The 24,950-nt window shown below is 42.0% G+C and overlaps 2 protein-coding genes across 2 annotated transcripts; one reads left to right on the top strand and one right to left on the bottom strand.

The window, feature by feature from the left end:
- Positions 1-883: 883 nt before the first annotated feature.
- On the bottom strand, positions 884-10,660 carry crlf1b (cytokine receptor-like factor 1b). Its single transcript, XM_073476430.1, has 7 exons — positions 10,603-10,660; positions 7,796-8,074; positions 7,579-7,708; positions 7,195-7,367; positions 3,944-4,101; positions 2,442-2,610; positions 884-1,116 (listed from the first exon to the last, which is right to left on the bottom strand). Exons 1-7 carry the CDS (start codon positions 10,658-10,660, stop codon positions 884-886), a joined length of 1,200 nt encoding a protein of 399 aa, XP_073332531.1.
- A 2,567-nt stretch (positions 10,661-13,227) lies between these two features.
- Positions 13,228-24,674, top strand: tmem59l (transmembrane protein 59-like). The gene is made up of 8 exons (XM_073477233.1): positions 13,228-13,392; positions 14,714-14,819; positions 16,201-16,295; positions 16,455-16,607; positions 22,667-22,772; positions 22,856-22,970; positions 23,125-23,242; positions 24,516-24,674. The coding sequence occupies exons 1-8, from the start codon at positions 13,228-13,230 to the stop codon at positions 24,672-24,674; spliced, it is 1,017 nt and encodes a 338-aa protein (XP_073333334.1).
- The last annotated feature ends 276 nt before the right edge of the window (positions 24,675-24,950 follow it).

Raw genomic sequence — 24,950 nt, 5'->3', positions numbered from 1 at the left:
ACTGTCAGTGTTTCTTGATGCTGTTCTTGAATTAAAACACCACAGTGGTGCCGGGCGGCGCTGCTATGAATTATCGTCTTGCAGAATCTGAAAAGACAAAAGCAGATGGTTCATACTGGGATAATTCAAGCAGGAGATACCATGTCATTTACAATCATCAGGATAATTTCTCCATCTGGCTGTCACATTAATCTCGTCCCATCTTCTCTTTCTTTGCATCATCCCTTTCTTATTCTCGAGGTATTGCTCTCCTGCCCCCCTGCTTCCTTACCTCTCAGGGTAATCAATGGGAGCCTGTCACAGTTTGTGAACAAAGACATTATTCAGGAGACAGCGTGTGCCCTATGAAACACAAAAACCTGGAGACTGCTGAACTAATTGAGTCAGGTGGAGTGAAGGTTTCTGTGAGTTCGAGGACTGAAGCAGAGGAGGATGTGGCTGCTCTCGCTCAGACGATGCCGGGGCTCTGCGTGCCATTTGGCCTGAGTTATTTTTGTGAAGGGGGCTCCTCACGCCATGAGAAAAACAAAACACAAAAGGAGCACATTTACAGCGGGCTGTTGATTACATTTACATGTTCGCCTCTCTTTGATGTGGTCATCGTCTCCATCGTTAAAATATGTAATAAAATCCGAGTGCATATCTACTTTTATGCCTTCACTTCTGGGCCAGTAAAGGCAAAACCGCACATTTTACCTGATCATAAAGTCTGGACTGAAACTTCCCAGAGCCAGTTCAAGAGAGATCAGTCCTCTTTGTGTTTGTGAAAAAAACAAAAAAAAAATGCTGACCACATGGCATAACAAAGGCAGGGTCAGAAATTCAACTCAGGACTTCAATGCAGCAGTGGCTGTTTGTGTTTGTGAGAGTGGCTCGGCAGAGATTATGAAAAGAGAGACAGAGACAGAGACAGAGAGAGATTCTGCTTACCTACCTGGTTGCGCGTTCTGTGCGTTTTCTGCAGCCACACCCTCCACTGGTCGTACAGTTTGATCGACATGCCGCTGCAGCCGTACGCGTGCTTGCGGACCCAGCCGAAGAACTGCTTGAGTTCCCGCCGCAGGGTGGAGTTCTGCTCGCCGGGCTTGGGATCACAGGAGCCGCTCTGCAGCCGCTCTGGGAAGGGAGGGAGACGGGGGGGTGAGGAGGAGAGGAGAGACAAAAGAGAGAGTGTGGGGGAGGAAAGGAAGAGGTAAGGGGAGAGGGGAGGGAGGATGAGAGAACAGCATCAAGGTTATAGTCGGGACAAGTGTTGGTACAAGGTGGTGTGTAGATGCTCACCATGTGATGTGTCAGCATCAATATGATTGACATGTTTTCGGCACTTATTCGTGCAGTCAGCGTTTTCCCAGAGGAAGGAAAATCAACTCCAATCCCATAAAAAGGAGAAAAATCTAATAAAACAGATACCCTCATACTACTTTAAAAAAATATAGAGCTGCTTTTAACTAATGTATCTATTTGGCTGTTTTTATCGTTTGACATGTTTTAATAATCATATTGTTGTTTATTTTTTATTAGTATCCAAATCTCTCTGGAAAGCAGTACTGATCATGAGTGGATTAATATTACGAAATTGATTAAAGGGGAGTTCTGGTATTCACATGTTTTGATGTGTCAATGAGTCCCATTGGAATTGGTCGAGCAGATCGCCTCAGCTGGCAGGTCACCGCTGCAGTGTAATCCTTTGGGGCAACTCCTTCTAAGTTACATCCGAAGCAAGTGTTGTTATCTTAGGGTCCATATAAATTGTATTGTTAGGATGGCGGTTGGTCAGCCATCTTTGATTCAAAGAGAAACGTTTCTCATTTTAATGTGGAGGTGATGTACCACACTTGTCTTTCTGAAGAAGACAGGCTACTGAAATTCTGCGACAATCATTTCTTCATGGCGAACAACAGAGCCCGATAACGACTTCCCCCCTCTGTAGAGTAAATACCACACGACCAATGTAACTCCTTATCTGCTCCTCCTGCTCCCAAACCTGCTTCCACTCAAACTTTATAGGCCCTGTGTGTGCCGCGGACAGACAACCAGCTTTTTAACTTGATCAATCTTTGAAGCCGACATCCAAAATCTATCAAATGTCCCCCTGGCTCTCTGCAGTTCCTTCTAATCCTCTGCTGAGAGATCTCTATCAAGGTATGTAGCCTATTGATGTTTGGTTCCTCCTGGGTCACATGCGGTTTGGATCTTCTTGTTCAGGATGTTGAAACGAGGATAACGACGTTGTTTTTCTGGCTTTAATTGGCGATGAAAGGTTGATTATTAGAAAGATTTGTGGGCATCACAGACAGTTGGGAAGCATTTTAAAAGCCATTGAAAGAACAGACAGTTCTGCTTTTAAACATGTGGTGGTTTTTGTATTGAATGACCAGAAGAGACAGGCACTGCTTTGTTCATACAGTCTTCTATAAACTATCTCATGGCAAAGGACTCACCACTGCTTGGTGTGGAGGCGGCGGCCGGGTGGCTCCAGTCACTCCAGATGCCGGCCTTTCTGGAGCCGTAGATGCCCACTGGATTGCACCTCACCTGGACAAAATAGACAGTCCCGGGCTGGAGGCCTGCCAGCCTACATGACGTCTGGTTGCCTACGTCGTCCACCACCTGTGAGAGGCAGTGTTAAGTCTGTTAACGAAAACTAGGATGAAAAATGTTCGTCAACTTTTTCCATGACAAAGACAGGAAGTTGATGAACTGGAAAATACACATTTGATATTTTGGTATGTTTAAAAAATTCCCCAACTTTCTGGCCCGTCTGTCAGAATATTAACAATGCAACAATGTCATCGATTGATGTGTGCAGATTCCCAGAATCCAAGGTGATGCTGTCCCAAACTGATAGAAAGTTAATGACAACTACATGATTGCTTCGACACAAAAAAGAGATTTATGGACACATTTAATTTATAATTCGGTGGAAAGGAAACCCCATGAAATGCAGTAAAGGGAGACTTGAAGTCGTACCACCCTGCTCTTAATACCACAAGTTAGCCAACTTTAAGTCCTAATATTAAATAAGCATATATATTTGCTAACGTTAAGTCAGTGTTACTGGGCAGTCGGCTACGTCAACTTGTGGCTAATTTGCTAACAAGCTACGTTAGCCTATCATTAGCTGTAGTTAGCTACCATTAGCTAATGTCTCAGTTAGCTGTGGTGCTAGCGGCCCTAGAGTTTGTCAAAGTGGTATTACAAGACAGGAACAGGCCAGGGCTAGCTGGTTAGCATGCTAACTTCATCTCTACAACACAATACATAGACATCTTTGACTTAACATTAACACTGTTGTTTCTTCACACGCTGTCGATGATGTTAGTTCATTTTGCGAATGGTTTAAACTTAAATGTTGACCTTATCTTACACATTGCTCCTTTAAAGAGAAAACATTTTGACCAATTAAAAGTCTATGACTAAATCTAAAATGGCTGCCAAAATTAACACTAGTAAGAGGGTCAGTTCTTGTTTACTTCAACTAAACAGAAATATTTGCAGCATCTTTTCTTTACTGTTAATATTTTAAACTTTGTTTTGCTTTAATATTGAATGTGGCCTTAGCCACATTATTTACTCAATCCTCTCATTCAATATTGAATCCAGAAATCAAAAGACATGTGGTGTGTACCTGCACAGCAGAGAACACATAGCAAGACGCTGTGGGCAGAAAACCTCAAAGAAGCAGTTTGAAGGAGTGATGTCTCTGAACTGCTCCACTACTGCACATTTGGATCAAAGCCAGCTTTCAAAAATCTGCCAGCAAAGACTCAAAAGCACCAGTCGAGGCTTTTACACAAGTGTTATTTGCTTTATATGCAAGAGGCGACAGCTGCAGCAGGAGCAACTTCAGCGCTGCACCTCAAATACTTCCACAGCTGTCTCAGAGGTGTCATAGCTGCAGAGAAAGCGTGTTAGTCTGCGGGTTTGTGTGTGTGTGGACCACCTTCCATTCAGTGCTGTCCTCCAGTCTGTAGCGTATCTGATATTTGGCCTGGAACAGGACGTCCTTGAGCTCGGGGGGGCTGGCCCAGCGGACCGTCAGCTGGTCCTCGAGGTGGCCGACACGACTCACCTGCACGTTGGCAGGAGGGTCTGTAGTCACTGCACGGACAAGGACAAGTGTTTAAAAAGTTGTGTACAGCAGATGTAAAGTTTGTGTGGCAATGACACAGAATGCGAAGAGGTTTGAGCTTAAGAGAGATATGAAACCAACAGTGAACACTGTAACACTGAGGGAAGACAAACATCAAATAACATCATTCTTTACAGTGAGGATGCCATCTGTTGCCATACAAGTTTAAATTAGTCTTTATTTATTTATTTATTTATTTCTGTTTTTTGTGCAAGATTCCTTAATTTCAGTTCCTCATTTGAAGGAAAGCAAGCGAGTCTCTCTCAAAGGACATCAATTTCCTGAATGCAATGAATAAAAACAAAAAAAAGGCCAGTCAGTAAAATCCATCATGAAAACAGATACTGAAAAACAGACATTTCCAGGAAACTTCCAGCTGGTTTCTGTTCAACTTCTGCAGGTCAGATCAGTCCGACTGTGGAACAGTTCTTCTAAATCTCAATTCACTTACAGTTAACGACTACGGAAGCCCTAAAGGGCCATGCATTCATGCATTTTATTTCCTCCATTTTAATTAACCAAATTATCACGGGATAATTTCATAATTTTCAAAGTTAATTTCATTTGTTTTCTCGAGATCTCGAGTTATTATCTCGAAATAACAACTGTCGTTTTCCCGAGATAACGGGATAATTTTCTTGAGATCTCGAGATAATGAAACTTTGTTTTCCCGAGATAACAGGATAATTTTCTCGAGATCTCGAGATAATAAAACTTTGTTTTCCCGAGATAACGGGATAATTTTCTCGAGATCTCGAGATAACAGGATAATTTTCTCGAGATCTCAAGTTATTATCTCGAAATAACAACTGTCGTTTTCCCGAGATAACGGGATAATTTTCTTGAGATCTCGAGATAACGGGATAATTTTCTTGAGATCTCGAGATAATGAAACTTTGTTTTCCCGAGATAACGGGATAATTTTCTCGAGATCTCGAGATAATGAAACTTTGTTTTCCCGAGATAACGGGATAATTTTCTCGAGATCTCGAGATAACGAAACTTTGTTTATCCGAGATAACGATATAATTAATTCGAGGTCTCGAGATAATGACTGTGATATGATAGGCCTGAGATTTCCATCACACACAAGTGGCATGGCATGTCAGTTAGTCTCTCAGTCATCATCCGGTATCCATGGAGACGCCCGGGACCTCGTAGCTGGTCAGCTATGTAGTTAACGACGACATCAGGCTCACTTAGATTGCGCTGCCGATATAGCTGAAGCCTTGCTAACCGTCTTTTTAGATTACGCACACTAATGTGTATATTATCTGTAATAGCAAGGCATAATGCTGTTTCAGCCTGTGTCAGGCCTTGATTGAAAAGATATGTGACGTGGTGATCGATATGCTCCTGCTCATCTGACATTGATACACTGAATGATGTTTCCTGCAATGATTTAATATACTACACTATCGTTTTGTTTTCTCAAGATCGTTAACTCGGGAAAGCAAAGTTTCGTTATCTCGAGATCTCAAGAAAATTATCCCGTTATCTCGGGAAAACGGCAGCTGTTATTTCGAGATAATAACTCGAGATCTCGAGAAAACAAATGAAATTAACTCGTTATCACGGGAAAACGGAGGAAATAAAATGTATGAATGCATGGCCCTTTAGGGCTTCCGTAAACGACCATAAATTGTCACTTATTTTACATTTTGAGATGCATATATTAGCAAATAAATGAAATGCAGGGGAAAAAAGTTAATATTTCTAATCATTTCAGTATCTGCATATAATAACTCTGTGTGTGTGAGTGAATTACTTGAATTTACTATTTACAGTTATGCAGAAACTAGTTGTAAGTGAAGCTGCACGGCTCACTTCATGTAAGTGGCCTGCCGAGGGCCTGGAAAATGGCAGAATATTAATATTAAATAATATTGGGGTAATTTTCAATAATTTTTAGGTGAGTTAGGTGAGATTAATTTCAAATATGTTAATAACCACCTACTTACCATGAAATGTCTGGACCCCTAAAAGTTGTTCCCAGAAATTCTTTTTTACAGTTTAATATATTTTTTTCATTTGAATATATAAAAACTCAGCTGACAGATAAAGTTCTCCTCCTGTGCAGACTGGCTTTGTTTAAGTTCAGTCTGTACTTCATCAGTAAGTATTAAACAAAACATTTTACCTGCGGCAATAAAGGATGCAAACAAATCAAGTGCTTTGAAGGAGAGGAAGACGGAGGGAAAGATAAAGGAGACGACAGCACGAGAGGCAAAGAAAGGAGCTTATTAAATGTCTTGTAAAGAGTTTCCTGCTGGTAACCTTCAGACATCATCTGCGGCTGCTGTGTGATGCCGACGTACTTCATTTGTGCTGTCGCATTCAGCTCAAGAGACAAAGAGGAAAAATACTCTGTGAGCTTGTAGTTTCTGTTATTGAGGCAGTGCAATGCATCATACAATGATTGACGGAGGGAGAGGAAGCTCAGGGACGGACGACAAACACCGCTTTCAAAATGTGGCCACAACACTACAATATTAGGTTAGCACTGGGGAAATTGTAAGGAATACCTGCTATAGGTCTCGTTAACCTGAGAGGCATCTGAAGTGCGGTTAACTTTTACAGCAAAACAGTTTATCTTTGAGAGTTTCAGCCTGAACCTATAATGTTGTTACAGCAGCGGGTTGAAGGGAACAAACCATAAAAATAAATCCCCTCTCCTCCAGAGACGTGTGTTAGCCATATGTAGGAGATCTACAGACAAACAATAGTCAAACAGAGGAGAGGAGAGGAGAGGAGAGGAGAGGAGAGGAGAGGAGAGGAGAGGAGAGGAGAGGAGAGGAGAGGAGAGGAGAGGAAAACTAAAGGAAAGGAAAGAAAAAGACAGGAGAGGAAAGGCAGGATGGGACATGAAAGGAAATTAAGAAAGGAGAGGAAAGGAAAGGAAAGGAAAGGAAAGGAATTAGAGGAAAGGGAAGGAAAGGACAGGTGAGGAAAGGAAACAATAAATGAAGGGAAGAAAAGAAAAAGAAAAAGACAAGGAAATGACAAGAAATGAGTGGACAGGACAGAAGAGAGAAGGTAATACTTGTGTTTGATTCACCCACCTACATCGAGGATGTCGAGGGTGGTGATGTCAGAGGTGGCGGAGCCCAGCTGATTGGCTGCCTCCACCCAGATCTCATACGGGGTGAAGAGGGCCAGGTTGCGGGGGATGTGGCAGGAGTACCGCTGCTTCCCTGTGACGTCGTCTTCACACTCTCTCTCTGTCCCGTACCACCTGGACAGAAACACAGCGACCAAAATAAACTCTGACGTTTGTCTCTGAGACACCGAATGATTATCTTTAACTGTTTCTACATAAGGCACACTGCAGCCTCTGATGTGTCTCAGATGATAAACTAATGCACTTAAGCATTTACTGCTAGTCTACCTGAGCGGTGTTGGACGAGGTGATCACCTGTGAGCTGCAGCAGGTCTGGGGCGCTCACCTCAATTTGTACTTGAGGGTGTAAGTGGTTCGGATGTGGGTCTCACCACGGCCCCCCGGGCTCCACCTGCAGCTCAAGTCCTTCGTGTTGCGGGACCAACATGTTAAATTAACTGGCTTTTCTGGAGGCACTGGAGAGCACGCACACATTTATGAAGAGAAAAATGATAATGAAACAATAATAATTCTGTTGAGGAGACAGAGAAGCTTCCACTTACTGCCCACGTAGAGACACGAACCGGCCAGGACGTGTCCATCAGCTCCATGACACACCAGGTTGTCGCCAGACTGCTGCTGGGAGCCGTCCAGGTTGTGAAGGGTGACGCTCAGGGTGTCGGGGCTCAGCACGCTGTAGGTGCTGCTGGACAGACGCATCCCGTTCAGGGTCCAGTACAACGTGCTGGAGTCGAGGCCGAGCTCGGGGCTCAGAGTGCAGGTGGCTGTCAGACTGGAGCCGATACGCAGGACGGGATCCTGAGGGGAGATCACTGCGACGTCTGGGGGGGTGGACACACACAAAAAAATTTCAATGTGCCTTTACTTTTCTTCATGTCACACCTTCATTGAATTCTGTAAGTGAAAATTCTTCATCACAGGATACCTGATAGGGATACACTGATTATTGGCCAGGCTGATTATCAGGGCCAATACACTGCATTTTTCTGATTGTTGGTATTGGTGTTTTTTGTGTCCCATTGCCAATTTATTAATATAAAAATGCAAAGAATTTGGCTCTGATGCAGCATCCTCTGGAAAATATTCTGTGAAATTAAATTAAAGCGTTTGTTCGAGCAAAAAACCTGTTTGTTTTCATTCCATTAAGGGTCATTGTGACTGATAATATGAATTTGAATATCCGTGTAATACCATGCAGCGCCAAACTGTGATTTTTTCCTGTTGCATCCCTACTTTCATGCACGATGAAGGTCATTGGCCAAAACATTGCTTCTTCAATACATTTTTTCTCGCTGTGTGCAAAAGCTCTCTACGCGTTTAAACACACTGTTTCCAACAAGAAACGTTGCAGTGTGTCCACATTTCTTGCCAACTGTAAGAAAACTTTGTGTTTGTGTGAGGAGGAGGAGGAGGAGAAGGAGGAGGAGGAGTACAGCAGCAGCAGCAGCAGCAGCACTGCAGCACAACAGAGCCGGAGCTCTGCACATATTTATGACCCGGTAATGAAGTGGATTTATGGAGCCTCGGTGGGATCAGTCAGAAAGGTCACCCTGGTTTGTCGGTAAAATCCTTGAATGCTTTTCCATACCTCGACCTCTCTTAGACTTTAGGTTTGCCTTTATGATTGATGCCCCTGAGAAACCCTCTGCAGTGTGTTTGAATGTTACCACTGGGCTCCTTCTTCACCCAGATATGAGGGTTAATGTGTGGAGGTTTATTAGGCGTGCCTGCTCCAGGTGGGCGGTTGGACAAGCTTTCCAACATATGTGCTACTGCGCTGTCTCCAGCCTCACTGGATTCATCTGACATGAAGACAGATGCAGAGAGATGGTGATGAAAACTGTATCGACATGCCAGAGCAGCGTTACATGTGTCTGTTTTCATCACACATGACAAAAAGCTCCTCGCACATCATTTCCTCAGTCTTGGAGTTCTTTCATGCGACAGCGCCGATGAACACGGTTTATTTCAATTTGTCTCATCAGCTGCATCACCACCATGTCTAATAGGCTTGTTCTCAGCGTAATCCCCCATTAGGTACACAATCACATCTAATGATTCCTCTCACATTAACGTGGTGTCACGGCATCTAGATTTACTTTAGTGGAAAATGCTACAATTATGATTTGTGTTTTTTATTGATATTATTTCATGAGTTGGTTACAGTGCAATCTAATCAAAGGTTTCCTGCATATATAAGCATTATGGTTGAGAGATATAATGACACATACCATCATATATATTTAATTCAGGAACATTCTCCTCATTGATTAAAACCATTAACGAGCAGCATGCTAAGTCACTCCAGGGAGCGCAATGTAGCTGTAGCTGACTACAGCTGGGGCTTATGACTCCGTGTCCTGCATGAATTTGCGCTACGCTTCATTTATATATTTGTCATCCATCAGAGATTTTTCCATACTTCTATGAAAGCTATGCCTCTTTATGTTTCTCGACATAGTGGTTCCTTTTGAGCAATACTTCATTGTTATTAGAGATAGACTGCTAAATTAGTCTGGCTGATACACAAGCTAATTTTTTTTTCTTGCTAATATTATATTATATTATATTATATTATATTAGATTATATTATATTAGATTGGATTAGATTAGATTAACTTTATTGCCCACCTCAGGGGAAATTTTCCTTTTGCTTCTCCCAAAGTACAACAAAAGTACATAACAGTACACACACTACACATAGCACAACATACACACTCATTTTTGCAAATGTTAATACTTAATATATATATATATATATATTGGCTGATCTGTAGATATGATTTTCTTAAACATGTCATGATGATATCGGTCTTAAAAATCTGCTCGCTCCTCTTGTGTTTTTATAATTTTTTGCGTTGATGTCAGATTGTTCTGTTTTTTCACGAAGGACTCAACCCTAGTTTTGTTTTTAAACTCTTGTGTTTTTAAAAAAAGATAATAAATTTACCTTGCAGTTTCTTGCTATGACAGGTTATTAACTGATTACATTATACACAAAAAAGATATTCCCATTCAGTTATTATATCCAAATACACTTTCTCTGTTGATTCCCTGTATAAATTAGCTGTGTATATAAAAGCACCGGAGCTTAAACTTGAAAATCTACCTGCTGTGGTTACCTGGTATAATTATTATAGGTGGGGTGATAATGACACCTGGGCAGGTGAAGAAGAGTCACCCTTCGTGCTGATTTTAATTAAGTTAAACTACTGTTTGATATGGTGAATTTGTTTTTGTTTGTTTGCAGCCTCCATACAGCAGCTCAGTCTAAAACACTGACACGATCTTTAGAAACGTGGAGACCTACAGCAGGATATCTGTCTGTCGACTAAAGTTTGGTACTCACGTCTCGAGGACAGCAACACATGTGGAACAAGGAGGAAGAGAAACGTGAAGGAGAACATGGTTCTGTCAGCTTTATGTCCTCCCTCTCTGTCTTTGTCCTTGTTGGAGCAGCTTCACTCTCCAGCGGCTCCTCAGTGAAACACACTGAGTGAAACTGGAGGTTTGCTTCCTTTTAAACTCCAGACTGACTCTGCTGCTGCTGCTGCTGCTGTTCTCAGGTTCACGCTGTTTGCTCCTCCTTTGTTTTCCCACACAGCCACGAGCCATTAGTGCTCCTCAACACGTCCCCTCCCCGTCACACACACACACACACACACACACAAACACACACACACACACACACACACACACACACACAGAGAGAGAGAGAAAACATTTCAAGAGAAGAGACAAAGAGAAAGAGGGAAGTTATTAATTAATCTTCACTGATCCATTTTCATGACTGAGTGAACTAAATAAATGAGGAAAACACACTTTCATTCTTTTGTACGTTTGCAGGACCCTACTAAGTTGCCACCTTTCTAGTTTCAAACTGTGATCCGGGGACTTTATTTGCCTCGAGGACGGCTTGTTTATGTGTAGAGATATCAAATAACTATATTTCAGTTTGTATTATAACCTTATACTATTGTAAATATTAACTTTCTGAGTTTGAATTTCCAAAACTACATAGTGCACCTTTAAATGCATTTTGTGTTACGTATACTTGTGTATTTCCATTTCCTGCCACTTCATACATCCACTCCTCTACATTTTGATAACTTTAGTTACTAGTTTCTTTACAGATGACACGCTGCATCAGAGCCAAACCAATTCATTTTTCAACTATTGGACTTAAAGAACAAACAAAAAAAACACTGATTTCAATAATCAAAAAGATACTGAATAACAGATCCATAGTATACACATGTATTTAAATTTAGGCTATGTATAATTTACTCTCAATTTTGACACTAAAGTACATTTATTGCCAGAAAATTACTTTTGATACTTAAGTTACATTTCATATCAGATACTTTAAGACTTTTAATCAAGTACTATTCATATGGATAACTTTCCCCTTTACTGAAGTAATATTTTTACTCACTGTCTACTTACTTTCACTCAAGTAGGACACAGTAGTGTATACAGTATATAGAAATACTATAACTTTCTAGATTATAATAAGATAAAGTGGTTGAATCTAAACTAAGTCTGTAGCAATCTTTAGGTACTTGCACTTGAGTATTTCTACTTTTTGCTAATATATTACAAACTTTTACTCAGTTTCCATACAATTTCACGCACAATATTTAAAACCATCCAACAGTTTATAAGTTAATATCCTTTTCTTATTTGATTATTTGGCTCTTCTCTAATTATTAGAGCCTGACCGATATTATCAGACGCTATTGGCCAATCACAGATGTATCGGTGTCAGTGTATATGTTGTCCAATATGAAAACTTTTTCTTTAGAGATTAGAATTGCAGAAAAATATATTTGGGTAATTTAAAATTATTAAAATTCCTAGTGAAGTTGAATGTTTCAGAGCACTGATGTCTTTTTAGACATGATTATTGTTAAACTGAAAAATATCCTTCTGCTGTTACATACAGTATTTTTGTCACAAGATAACATAACCACAATCGGGAAATCATTGCAAAAAATGTGTGTGTGTATATATATATATATATATATATATATATATATATATATATATATATATATTTACATGTAAATAAATATATAAAAAAATAGTCCAATAATAAGTTTAGTCAGAAATAATACTGTTTCATACTGTTTTATTTTGTTTATATGTGGCGGACCCTGCCACATTTCTAGCTTCAAACAGTGTTCTGGGGACTTTATTTTCCTCAGAGAACAGCTTGTTTATTCAGTTGTGGAAAAGATAACTATGTATGAGTTTGTGTCATTACCTCATTAATAATGTAAATATTAAAATTCTGAGTTTGAATTCTCCATAAACTACTTTAAGCCCCTTTAAGCTCAACAATTAAAACGTACAAACTGAATAATATTCCTCAATTATTATCATCATTTCAACACTTAAATAAGCAAAGTTACTGAATTCATAACACATAAACCACCAAACAAACAATCATTCTTTTTTTTTTAGCTGTTTTGTTGCCTCCCCTCAGCTGATACATGTTGTGGCCCTCAGGATATTTAACTTAAGCTGATCAGCTGTGACATCGATTGTTTTGTGAAGTGTCGATACTTGAACAATCGGTCCATCTGTCCGCTCGGTGCGGGACATCTGCCTCCCGCAGCTCGGCCCTGATCAACTCTCTAACACATTTTTATGAATGTCATCATCACTGCCACAGTGTGCACTGCAGTGAAGGCTGCTCTGCAGGTTGTGTGTGTGTGTGTGTGTTTGGGGGGAGGCAGGCTGTGCGTGATGATGATGATGATGATGCGTGTGACGCCACGGGCAGCAGCAGCAGCAGCGGCAGCAGCAGCGGAGCAGACAGGATCCGGGCTGAGGCAGCAGCAGCAGCAGCACCCACACCACCTTCACCACCACCTCCTCCAGCAGCAGCAGCAGCAGCGCCGCCACAAAAGGAGCTCAGTGCTGCTCGAAGCTCGTCTCTCCTCTCCTCTCCTCTCCTCCTGTGTTTGAGATGCTCCGGCTCGGCGGCAGGATGTGCGGCTGGTCGGCCCTGCTCTCGGTGCTTCTTGCCGGGCTCGCAGCTGCGTCCTCGGATCTGTTTGACAACCAACTGGGCGACATCAATTACTGCAAAAAGCAATGCCAGCTCACCATCAAAAACAAAAGCCCTGCTAAAGTAAGTTATCCCTGTGTGTGTGTGTCTCTCTGTGTGTGCGCGTGTGCGTGCGCGCTGTAGCGTAGGCTGCCTCTGCAGAGAGCGTATTATGACAGCTACATCCCGCTGCTGTCCGACATTTCAGCGCCTGAAACGATGCTCAGACTTGCACAACATATTCAGCTTCAAAAAGGAATCTGTCTTCACATGAGAAACGACAGAGGGGACGTGTTTAGGTCTGTGCGTAATGACGCTCGCTCCGATTTTTCCGCTGCATCCTTTTCTTGGATGCTCCGGCGCATAATTAGGCCGAAAAATGGATGCAGCTCATTTTCTTCTGAGCCCCGAAGACTCGTCCAAGGAGTGAGCAGCATCCAGGCGTACTTGCGATAAACTGCGCCAGTAATTGATCATTTCTTAATCTTAATCATGCAATTAAGATCGGCCAGGTCAGACATATAGCGCACGCAGCCTATGGAGGACCAGTGAGGGACTATTGTGAACCATGAAGCAATTATCTGCCCTCTGTTGACAGTTTACACAGCAGCTCTCTGCTGACACAAGGCCAGACTGGATCCATGATGGCTGTGAATCACACCAGGAGTTTTCTGTGCTTTAGATCTCCACTGTCGGATGTTTTTCCTCCCACCTCCTCCTCCTCATCTTCCTCCTCCTCCTCTGCCGCCTTCAGGTGTGGTTCGGGCGTCCTGCAGGGCAGCAGGAGCAGAGCTGCAGAGCGGGTCACAGTCACCTGTTTTGAACATTGGGCTCGAAAACGAGGCTACTTGTGCATAAACACCGAGTTTATGGCTGTCTGGAGATGTTGAATAAGCAGTCGCCTTTCAACTACAAGGCACAGGTCCGTGGTGCGGGATAAACAGCCATCTGTGCCTGCTGTGGATAAACAGGGAAACGCAGTGAGGATGATGACAAAGATGTAATAAAGCGTTCATGGTCGCGGTCAGAGGATCTCTTTGTCTCTCCTGTTCCCTGAGAGGTCATCAGAGGGCGCTGTTCCCTCACTTCAAACCCAAGAATTGAGGCATTATGACAAGAGGAAGTTCAGTAATGTGCATCTTCATGTCCCACCAGCTCATCTTCCAGCCCAAGTTTTAAGCTCCTGTCTTATTATCACCAGTTTTCTGAAAGCTTCTTATCATCTGTTTATGACAGGTTGTAATACAAACAGCTGCAGCGTGTCATTAAGAGATGCCCTAAACCATCTCTGTCATATTTTCTAACAAGGATCTGGTGAGTTTATCCAAGAGTGCAGGAGACGTCTCTAATTTTGCCTCCTCTTTTCTCTTCCCTCTGTCTGTCTGTCCGTCTGTCTGGCTGCTAGGACTCCATAATGAACGCCTGTCACCGTGGCTGTCGCCTCTACTCCATCTGCCAGTTCGTCAATGGCAACGCCGGCTTCAACACCAGCAGGGAGGAGTGTCAGGGAGGTGAGTCAGTGTGTCAATCTGTCTGCAGGACTGCAAGAGTGAGTTTGCTCCTCTTACAGTTTTGCTGTTTAGGCTACTGAGGCTTCAGTCTTGAGTAAAAATGAATGGCAGCGGAGTGAATCCTCTTAGTGTGAAGGTGAAACTTCTTATTTCAGTCATTTCTACTTGATTTGTCTCGTTTTGACAAGACAGGAACATAAATGTCATAAAGGTAAATATACTGAGGTCTTGGACGGAATATTTGTTTTACTTTCCTTTTTCTTCAACAACATAAATGCTTTGTAATACACTCACTGTACAGCTGCAGCAATAAGTCGATAAATCAATCAGTCAATCAAAAAAGAAAGTATTAGCCAACTATTTTGATAATCAATTAATAATTTCAGTATTTTCTCAAGCAATAAAAATATCAAGCATTCGCTAGTTGCAGCTTCTTAAATGTAAGAAATTTCTGTTTTTATTTGTCTTCTATGACAGTAAATGAAGAGTCTTACGGTTTTTGGACTGTTGATTGGAAAAATGAAACAATGTGAGGACGTCAGTTTGGTGTGATGAGCATGGACATTTTATAAACTAAACAATGAATCAATCAATAATGAAGATAATCATTGTTGTTAGCTCAGATTCACTGTGAACTACCAAAATTCAAAATTCTTTACATGCTGTTAATTTTGTTATGTTTTAGACAAAAATTCTTACATGTTGCACCTTTAAATGAAAACTACTATATATACAGTATATACACTTTTAAATGTGCATGAACGAACAGCGAAATAGAACAAAGTGTACATACAAAAAGTAGACTCATGCATTAGTCAAGGTTGTTTATAGCCAATCGATACTGTGTAAGAGTCAGTGCACAGTTTTAGTGTTTTCAGAGGTGGTCTAGACCGACATCTCTTAAACATTAAGATGTTGGACACAGCTCTGCTAAATATTGCAGTTTCCTAAAAGCTGGCAGGCTCAGTGGGTATTTTTCTGGGTGTTTAAGGCTGTTCGCCCTGTTTGAACTGCTGTATTGGAAATCAATGATGTGATTTGCCATCCAGACAGCAGATGCCCCATCGCCCCCAGTTTCAATAACTGCAACGTGGAGTGAATCATCTCCGCAGGGGCCGACAGATACACCTCTCTTGCATCTTTATCTTTCTTCCCACATAAATAGCCTGCACCTGATTTATTTCTTCTTGTCTCCCACCCAGCTGACTGAAGTGCTGCGTGCCCACTGGCTTTTGTTCTTCTTCTCTCTTCACTCCTCCATTTGCACTCTCAACCTTTTCTTCTTCTCTTACCATCACACTTCTTCTTTCATGCTTCACAACTGTGCCTCTCTCTCCCTCTCCCTCCCTCTCTCTCTCTCTCTCTCTCTCTCTCTCTCCAGCCTGCCAGGAGGCATACATCAAGCTGCTGGAGCAGGAGGCCTGCTGCACCGGCTGTGCCAGCCAACCCTCTGAACCTGAGATCAAGAGGAGGAAGGTGAGAAAGCTCTGCAGTCAATGGCTGCACACGCAAACACTGCAAAAGCAGATATGAGGGCCAAACTCTCTCAGGAGAATGTCTGAATATTAATGTTGCTACGAAGAGCACAAGTATACTGACGCAAAGTCAATACCTTGTCTTGTCTCTCTTCCTCAGCTCAGGGCCATGACTCTCCGCCCTAAACCCCCCTCTGTGATGGAGGCCGTGTCCAGTTGGTGCAATGACATCGTCAGCTCTGCTCAGAGCTTCATCTCCTCCACCTGGACCTTCTACCTGCAGGCTGATGATGGCAAGGTTGTCGTTTTTCAGGTAAGACCTAACCAAGTGTTTGTAGAGAACAGGCAGATGTTGCATTACAAAGAGCATTTATCTACGATCTGACCAACAATTTTCAAACCTGAGAAATCCATAAGTTTACTCAAGGTAACGGTGTGTTTCTTTTGGTCGCTACTTCTGGTTAAGAGAAGTCAGCAAACGAGGCTAAACTTAACGTGAATAAAACTAAAACATGACCTCATCTGTGAACATTTGTGAGTCAATTCAGATAGATTTTTATCAGCAGTGATGGTTGTTCACCACTCGTGAGGCATGTGTTTATGTGTCTATTTGTGCTACTCACCCCAAACTACCAGATAACTTTACTGCTTAGCCGTAAGATAACATTTCTCAACTCTCACTAAATTCAGCACTCACCAGAGACTCAGGTTCTCTCTTTTCTTTCCCCCTCTTCTCTCTGTAATGTTGTTGGTGTAGTAAAGTACATTTCCCCTCCAGCTGCAGTCGATAGTCACCATTACAGAACATAAACACCAGACAATGGAGGTCACTTCCACGTTTCGCTGCTGCAGTCAGGTCGATAAACAGGAGTGAAGATGAATCAACTTTTTAATCCCAAAAGTTGAAAAGTAATGTCTGAGCTTCTTCCGGGGTGTTTATTCCCCCAGAAGGTCTGACTCTGAGCAGTTTTACTGAGAGATGACATATTATGTATGTTTCTGCATGAATGGTTAATTGTTCCTAAAAGTTTCAGAGCTATATTGACAGTTTGCATGATTGTGTTTAAACATGAACACTGTTCCTAAAACTTCTCAAATTTGTTTTTGTGTTTCTGGCAGCAGCAGTCTGTATAATAGAAGAAAAGCTATGTAGTCGGGGTTCCAAGTGGCTGAATTGATATAGATGGACTTATCTGGGTTGTCCCCAAATTCAATTACCAACAACTCAAGAAAACAGGCTGACAGGACAGAAAACCCAGCAGCAAAGTCAGCTTGTTCAGTTTCAAAATGAGTCCTCGTTCTGTTTGTGTTGAAAGTTAATTCCATCCAACACACTTCATACTAAATCTGATCAGTGAGCAGATGCAAAGAGAAACAAGAATACATAAACGTGTATTTCTTATGCTTTTGGTCTATGATGTATGAATCAGCCTCTTTTATTTTAGCTGCTAAATTTCACCTCATCATTCTGAATGTTTGCACTGACAACAGAGTGGGATCTTTAAGTGCCTCGCAGCAGATAAATGAACCCTGAAATCTCCATAAATGAACTCCCCTCATACATTATATCGTAATGGCCCACTGAGTCATGACGGTGGAAAATGATAACAGTAATATCTACAAAGCTTTTTCATTTGGTATGTTTTGAACTGGAGGTTAAAAGCAGCCCCGTAGACCTTTATAGATTATTGGTGGAGCCATCCTCTGCTTCCTGTTCACATAGTGAAATATATCCTCCGCTATACGGTGCTGTAGAGCTTGGTTGGCTGCCAAAACAACTCACAGCCCATTTTAGAGCCAGTGCATCTGTGAAGGTTGAGTGAGCAAGGGCACGCAGCAGGGTGTGGACGAGGTGGTGGTGGTGTGGACTTTAATTGTTTATAAATGTCCTTTTAAATTATGTCACACGGCCTCAGCACCATGCATTTTTGATAAGCGGCAGGGTAAACCTGCCTCAGGACAGAAAACACACTGCAAGATTTAAAAGAGAGTGGTGGACTGCGCTGAAGAATAAAGATCTGTCTGCGACAAATAAATATTCAGGAGTTATTTATGGCGTTTTAAATGACTGAACTGAGTGGAGCTGACAGACTTATTGTTGGTGCCACCACAGAGGTTATATTTAAGTCCTGTTGGTTTGTCTGTTTGTTGAAGATTTTCACTACTAATGATCCATTACTTCAGTCTCCAGTGTTTATCTGTCCCTCAGTGTATATTTCCATGCTGATCTGGATCCAGATTAAACATTTCTTCACATTTTCCGTCACTGAAATGGCAAATTTAGAGTTATGTGCAGCCTTTGCAGAAGTGTGCGGTCTTAAAGGGGCTTTCTGAACATATTGCTAATGCCAAACCACCTATACATTAAAGCTATAATAAGATCTGGATTGTTTAACCACCGGACTAGCCAACCATATCCTCTGAATTTAAAAATCTGGTCAGAAACCTGCATCCTCGTCAGGGGTTTTCCCGTTTGTATAATGTGACTTTGATGACATTTTTAGCTCCATAATTAAAGGGCTCAATGGGAAATGATAGTATTTACGCACCCTAACCCATACAGAAGGGCTTCTGTTTAACACAGGAGTCTTTTATATGCTGAAATTCACGAAGCTGTGTGCACACTGACCTCATATAGAGCTGCAGCAGCCACAAGACATGAAATTACCAGCGTTTTCTTTCGGACTCGGTGATGGATGTTTGCTCTTTATGGCGGTGACATGCGGGCTGAAGCGGCAAGGGAAAGCCAGGCTCCACGGGGCTGTGAGAAGACTATCAGGCCTGTGTTTAGTGGGCAGCTGGCAAACCGCCACCGACTTGACAGATTGACTCTCTGAATGTTGAAACAACAGAAAAAGTCCAGTGAAGTTGAGGGACTGCAGAGGGGGGAAAACAAACCGACCCTGCCTGCAATATAAATTATGTGGATGCCGTAATGAGCTGTCTATACACTACATCCATCTGTGTCCTCATGTGTGATGTCAAGTTGGGAGAATGACTAGTTGTATGCCTCAAGTGTCACAAAAACAATCAGAAAGCTGCCAGTAGCCAGTCAGTGGGAGCAGTTATAGGTTTGATTATAAGGCTAGATTAAAGTCACTCTCCAGGAAGGAAGGAATAAAGAACACTTGTAATCATGAGGAAATATCGGTAAAACACAGCCCTTTACCTCAATCATTCCCTTCTCACCACCCCCTTGTTATTTTGACCAATCGGCCCATGATAGTGCGACAGTGTGAGAGCGTTCGGGACAAGTGAGTCGATTAAAGACTTCCTCCGACTGAGCTGTGGTTGTGTTAGCGAGCCGGCCCGTGGAACAAATTGAACTTGGTGTAAGGCTGAATACAGAGAAAGGAGTCGCTACCCGATTTCTTCTTGACAATTGCATTAGTCATTCTGCCCGAACCAATTTCAAAGAAACAAAAACCCAGAAGAGAACAGAGGGGACCGGAGGAATAACAGTGTACAAGGAAGCGTGACTTTGAGTTATGATGCTGCACTGAAAAAGCAGTCAGTGTATTTTCTCAGCTTAGTTTACTCACCCAGGCACAAGAGACATTAACTGACCTACACATGATTATTACAGACAGTATGCATGTATGATAAGGCTGGTAACAAATTTCTCTCCAATTTCTTCTTGTCTATTGCTCTCAGCAAGTCCCTCCTGAAGACACAAAGGGTCACAAATATATTTCTTTTATAAAAATATATTTTACTTTGAAATAAGGCCCAGTGGTTTCCTAAAGCAGCTGGGCACTGTAGTTTATAGCTAGTGTTAGTCAAACAGGAGTAAATAGTGCATTTGTTGGGGACTATTTTCAGCAGTGGATTAATGCACATTCGGTGCACATGGCAGAATGATATACAGCAGTAAAAACAGTAAAATGAGGGGAAATAAAAAATTAAACTAGTCTGTAAGGATATACAAAATAACAGCAAACTATTGTCGTTTTTATTCTTTTTATTAGATTTGTTGACATTAAGATAAATACAGAATATCACCAGATTTGTCCTTTAAGCCGAAGATGGCCCGCCATAAGGTTCAATTTGTTTATTTTTTGTGAGCTATAAATGGTTTTTGAATATGTAGGATCTCTGATTATTATTTTTCATTACCTGAGCATAATCAAGTGACACTTCCTGCTCAGGAAGTCAGTCAACTAAAGGAACTTTGCATCGTGCTATAGTTTGCATCTTAACAGTGCATTATGGTAGGTGCTTGCTTTGCGCCCAGGACCCACCATAATGTTTCAGTTTTGGCCCTCCTCACACATTCACACTGATTTCTGTACACTTTCTGTTTCCTATGACTTTTCAGCCCTGATGCAAATATAAAAAGTGGCCTTATTTGACCACATGGGGGTGCTGTAATTAAAGTTCAGATTTAATTCATGAATTCAACGCCATTAGTCCAGTTTACACTCAATATTTGCCAGATGGACCATACTGGCCTTTTTGTTTGATTATTAATTAGAGTTAAAGCAGAACAGATTCACTTTGTAACCACCTCAGGGTTTGTAGACACTAATATGTAAGAGGCCTTGTAGACCCAAAGTAGTGTTTGTAATATTGAGTCAGTCGAAGTTCTTTTACAAAACAACAAAATCAACCAAATAAGAGAAATGTCTTTCTTTCTTTCTTTCTTTCTTTCTTTCTTTCTTTCTTTCTTTCTTTCTTTCTTTCTCTGTAAGTCAGAGCACCATTTGCACTCCCTCTCATAATGCATGACAGATGCAGATCAGGCTCCACTCATTGATGGTTAGATCCCTTCAGTCAGCAGCCAATGACAGCCAACCCCCTCACATCTCTCCCCTCGTCTCCCTGAACCCTTAACACCGGTGCTGCATCTGGTTTTAATGCACTCTGTCAGAAAACATTGCTCGCTGGTGGTAGCAAACCCGTTTGTGAGAAAAAAATCTTGTCTAACAAAAGATGTTCAAAGGATTGAGTGTGTTTTGGGAAGCAAACTAACCAGCTATGTCTCCACAGTCAGCTTGTCATCTAGTAGAAAAGGGATCAATCATTTCCTGAGTAAAGTAATGAGAATGAATGAAACCAGAAGTAATTTAGGATTTTTTGATATAGTGTAATTCACAGCAAGAAGTTTCAAAGTTCATAGAGCCATTAATGTCAGAGTTGATAAATACTGGCACCGTACTCCTCTCAAAATGTGTGTATGTGTGTGTGTGATTGCTGAGGCCAGCAGTAGTATTGTAACAACCGACTACAACTGCTGGTGTAGTGGAGGGTTGGGTCAGCAGCGGGGAACCAAAATCCTCTTTTAATGAGTTCTCCAGGGGAACCAGAAACACTGCGCACATAATGAAACACACAACAGTGCAAATACTGACAGCAAGCTGTGTGTGTGTGTGTGTGTGTGTGTGTGTGTGTGTGTGTGTGTAGAGCAGTTGTTTTAAAAGCCATTTTTCAGCTCAGTTCAGTCCCAGTTCAAAAGGTTTAACTAAACTGATTTGAGTGGGTGAGAAAGATTCTGAGAGAGAAATATTGGCATGAACATTGAGCAGGAAAGAACAAAGGATGGAAACCGTTAGCTTCAAGGAAGTTTGATTAAGTTATACAACAAGCTGAATGATCAAAATGAGATATAACAATCATTTCCATTAGTGTGCTAGATTATGATTCAGGAGGCATTTCTTTTCGCTGGACAAAAGAGTAAATTTACGATTTTGCAGCATTCTAACTTTTATAGCAGCTTTTATATAGAGCTGACGTTTATTGATTTCAACATGAAAGCCTGTTATGCTACAGGATGATTGAAAGTCTAACTGCGTTCCAGCTCCAAGGCTATAGACGCTAGCCGATCCTGACCTCTGACCTTTCAGTGGAGCAGAGCAAACAACAAGAGTTTTTGAGAGAAATTTTTCGTTTAACCTTATTTGAGGCGTCCAGAGTTTAAGCACCAAGTGTCAGTGCTTAAGATAGGTCAGCTCGTCCATTATTAACATTGATCTTAATGTAACATTGGGTTACTATCAGCTGGGTGTTACATTTATATCTGCTATATATGAGAACTGCAATTTCTTTTAATCAAACATGTAAAAAATCAACAAGGTTTTATTCTGATTTTCCTTCAAAATGAATGTGGTGTTAAAGTAATAGTTTGCCGTTTCTGGAAATAAGATTTTTACACTTTTACATGCTGAGAGGTAGATGAGAACATTACAAACACTCACACATGTCTGTAGGCTCAGTATGAAGCTAGAAGTGATTAACCTAGCTTAGCATAAACTCTAGAATAAAGGGGGAAACAGCTAGCCATGCTTTGTTTAAATATGACAAAAGGTATCAAAATATAACTTCCAGTAAGTCTAAAGACCATTGCGCACTTTGTTGTCGTTTGTCTCTCCTCAGAGCCAGCCAGATATGGAGTACTCCCTGCCCGAGCTGCAGGCTCCTCGATCCAACGTGGCGGACAAACCCTGGCCTCAGGTCCACTCTCACACCCAGAGACCCCATGGTGAAACATTTACACGACACACACCTACTGCACAAGCACACATTTATCAGTGTGTGTTGCTGCAATATTGCCTCGTTTTGCAGGTGTGAGGGGGCATGGCGAGAGGGGAGCATCCAAAGCAGGCGGCAAAGGGAAGCACCCGGTCCAGCACGCGGACGACCCCACAGCTGAGCACGACTTCCTCGGCTGCATGTCGAGGTGAGCTGGAGCTTGAGTTACCCTGCTGTGAATTAAAGAGTTAAAGAAGGGAACTTTTCCCCTGTAAAATGTCTCTATATATTTCTACCCCTCTCTAGTCTCATCCCCAAACTCTTATCTCCTTCCTTTTGTGTTCGACTCTTTCGTTCTCCAGACGTTCAGGCCTTCCGCGGTGGATCTTAGCGGCCTGTCTCTTCCTGTCAATCATGGTCATGTTGTGGCTCAGCTGTGCCAGCCTTGTCACCGCACCAGAGCAGCACATCAAGACGCAGGTAAACACACGGAGAAGTAAACACTACACATGTGAGGGGAAAAAATTAGTTAGTAAGTTTCACTCACAAATTCAAGGGGTGATGCAGCACACTTGAGGGGCTGTTTTGCTGGAAATCCAGTTGCAACTGAGGCTGACGTCTGCCCACTGATGTCCACGGATGTGTTCTGTTGACCTGAGCACGCATGTTTTATGATGTTTGCTTATGATCTTTGAATTGATTAAGGTGCACCAATAGAACTGACCAACAATGACAAAAATTCTTTATCCATGTGCTTTGATCGTGTTTGAAGTCTATTAAACTGATTCCAGGGAGTCAGAATAAAGACGACAGCTAACATACTGCCGTGTGATTACTGTAGCTGTCAGTACCAGTGTTGGAGTCGTTACTCCGAAACAAAATCATTACAAATTATATCATCAATCATTACCTCGAAAATTATTGCATCATTTTAGTTGTTTACTCCCTGCAGAAAGACGTTTGCCACTCTACTCTTTCCATTACTTTTGTGTTACTCCACAACATCGTCTGAGATGCACCGTCACGTAATTGGTAGTTAAGAATATAACATGTAGCCTTAATTATGCCCGTGTATCAGCCCTATCATAAGAACGACGTACACTTGGAGGACTCAGTTGGGTCGCTCGCTCACAAAACTGTGGTTTCATAGTCGAGTAGTCCAGCTTATCTGACCTGTTTATCACTAAAGTAGTGGTTATACCTCATGAGGAGGAGTCTCTCAAATTGTCTGCTCCTCCTTGGAGTCAGCACAAGACTGACCAGGCTGGAGAGCCTCTCCACGGGTGTAGTGTTGAATTTTTATGGAGAGGTCAAAAGTTTCCTGTTGAGCGCGCATGAAAAGGCACGTGTAATGATTTTTTTCCTTTCCGCCCATTGTGCAGATAATTGAAGAGCTTATGTAACACAAGGAGTGGTGGACTCGGGATGTTTGAGGGGCAGGGGTGAAAAAATAAAAAGGGCACCACATGCACGCTGGGGGGCAACAGCACGTCGAAAATCGTGATATGCGTATTTATAGAGGAGAGAGGGCACCTCACCACAATTTGTCCAGTGGAAGGGCAACCTAGAGGGCACTTTGTTATGTTTTATCTGCCATAGGGGGCATCCAAGAGGGCACCTTCACAATGTTTTTCGAACATGGGTGCTCCAGGGGGGCACTCATCTGAGTGTAGAAGTCAGGACAAGATGGGGTGAAGTATTGTGAGTGAACCTGGTATTTTCTCATGTCTTTCTTCTTTTTGTGTCTTTCCAGCTGAGTATCAACGGAGATAAAGAGTTCCTGGATAATGCCCAGAAAGTCAACCCGTACCACCTGAGTCCTGTGATCGCTGTCACCGTGAAACAATCAGAGGAGAGTCAGGAGGCCGGGCCGCTGCCGGTGAAAGTTGACCTCAACAAAACCTGTGTTTAGAGAGGACCACGGGGAGAGCTGCTGTCTTGTTTCCCAGGGTAACCATGTTGAAATCCTTGGCCCGGCGGTGAAAGGGGTGAAACAAACACATCACAGGGACTCAATCAGTCACCAGAATTTTTTAAAACATATTTTTAAGAGCATGGCACCCTCCTGTTATTTCAAATTACCATACTGAAACATCCAGCTTGGTCTTGTTGGTCTGATGGCACGTCATTTACTTGTACAGTCCACATTTCTTCAAGTCCATCCTCAATATTTTTCCTTAATGATCAG

Source organism: Pagrus major, chromosome 11 (assembly GCF_040436345.1).
Source record: "Pagrus major chromosome 11, Pma_NU_1.0".
Taxonomy (NCBI): Eukaryota; Metazoa; Chordata; class Actinopteri; order Spariformes; family Sparidae; genus Pagrus; species Pagrus major.
Note: the sequence above shows the minus strand (reverse complement) of the source record. Positions and strands in the feature narration are given on the sequence as shown.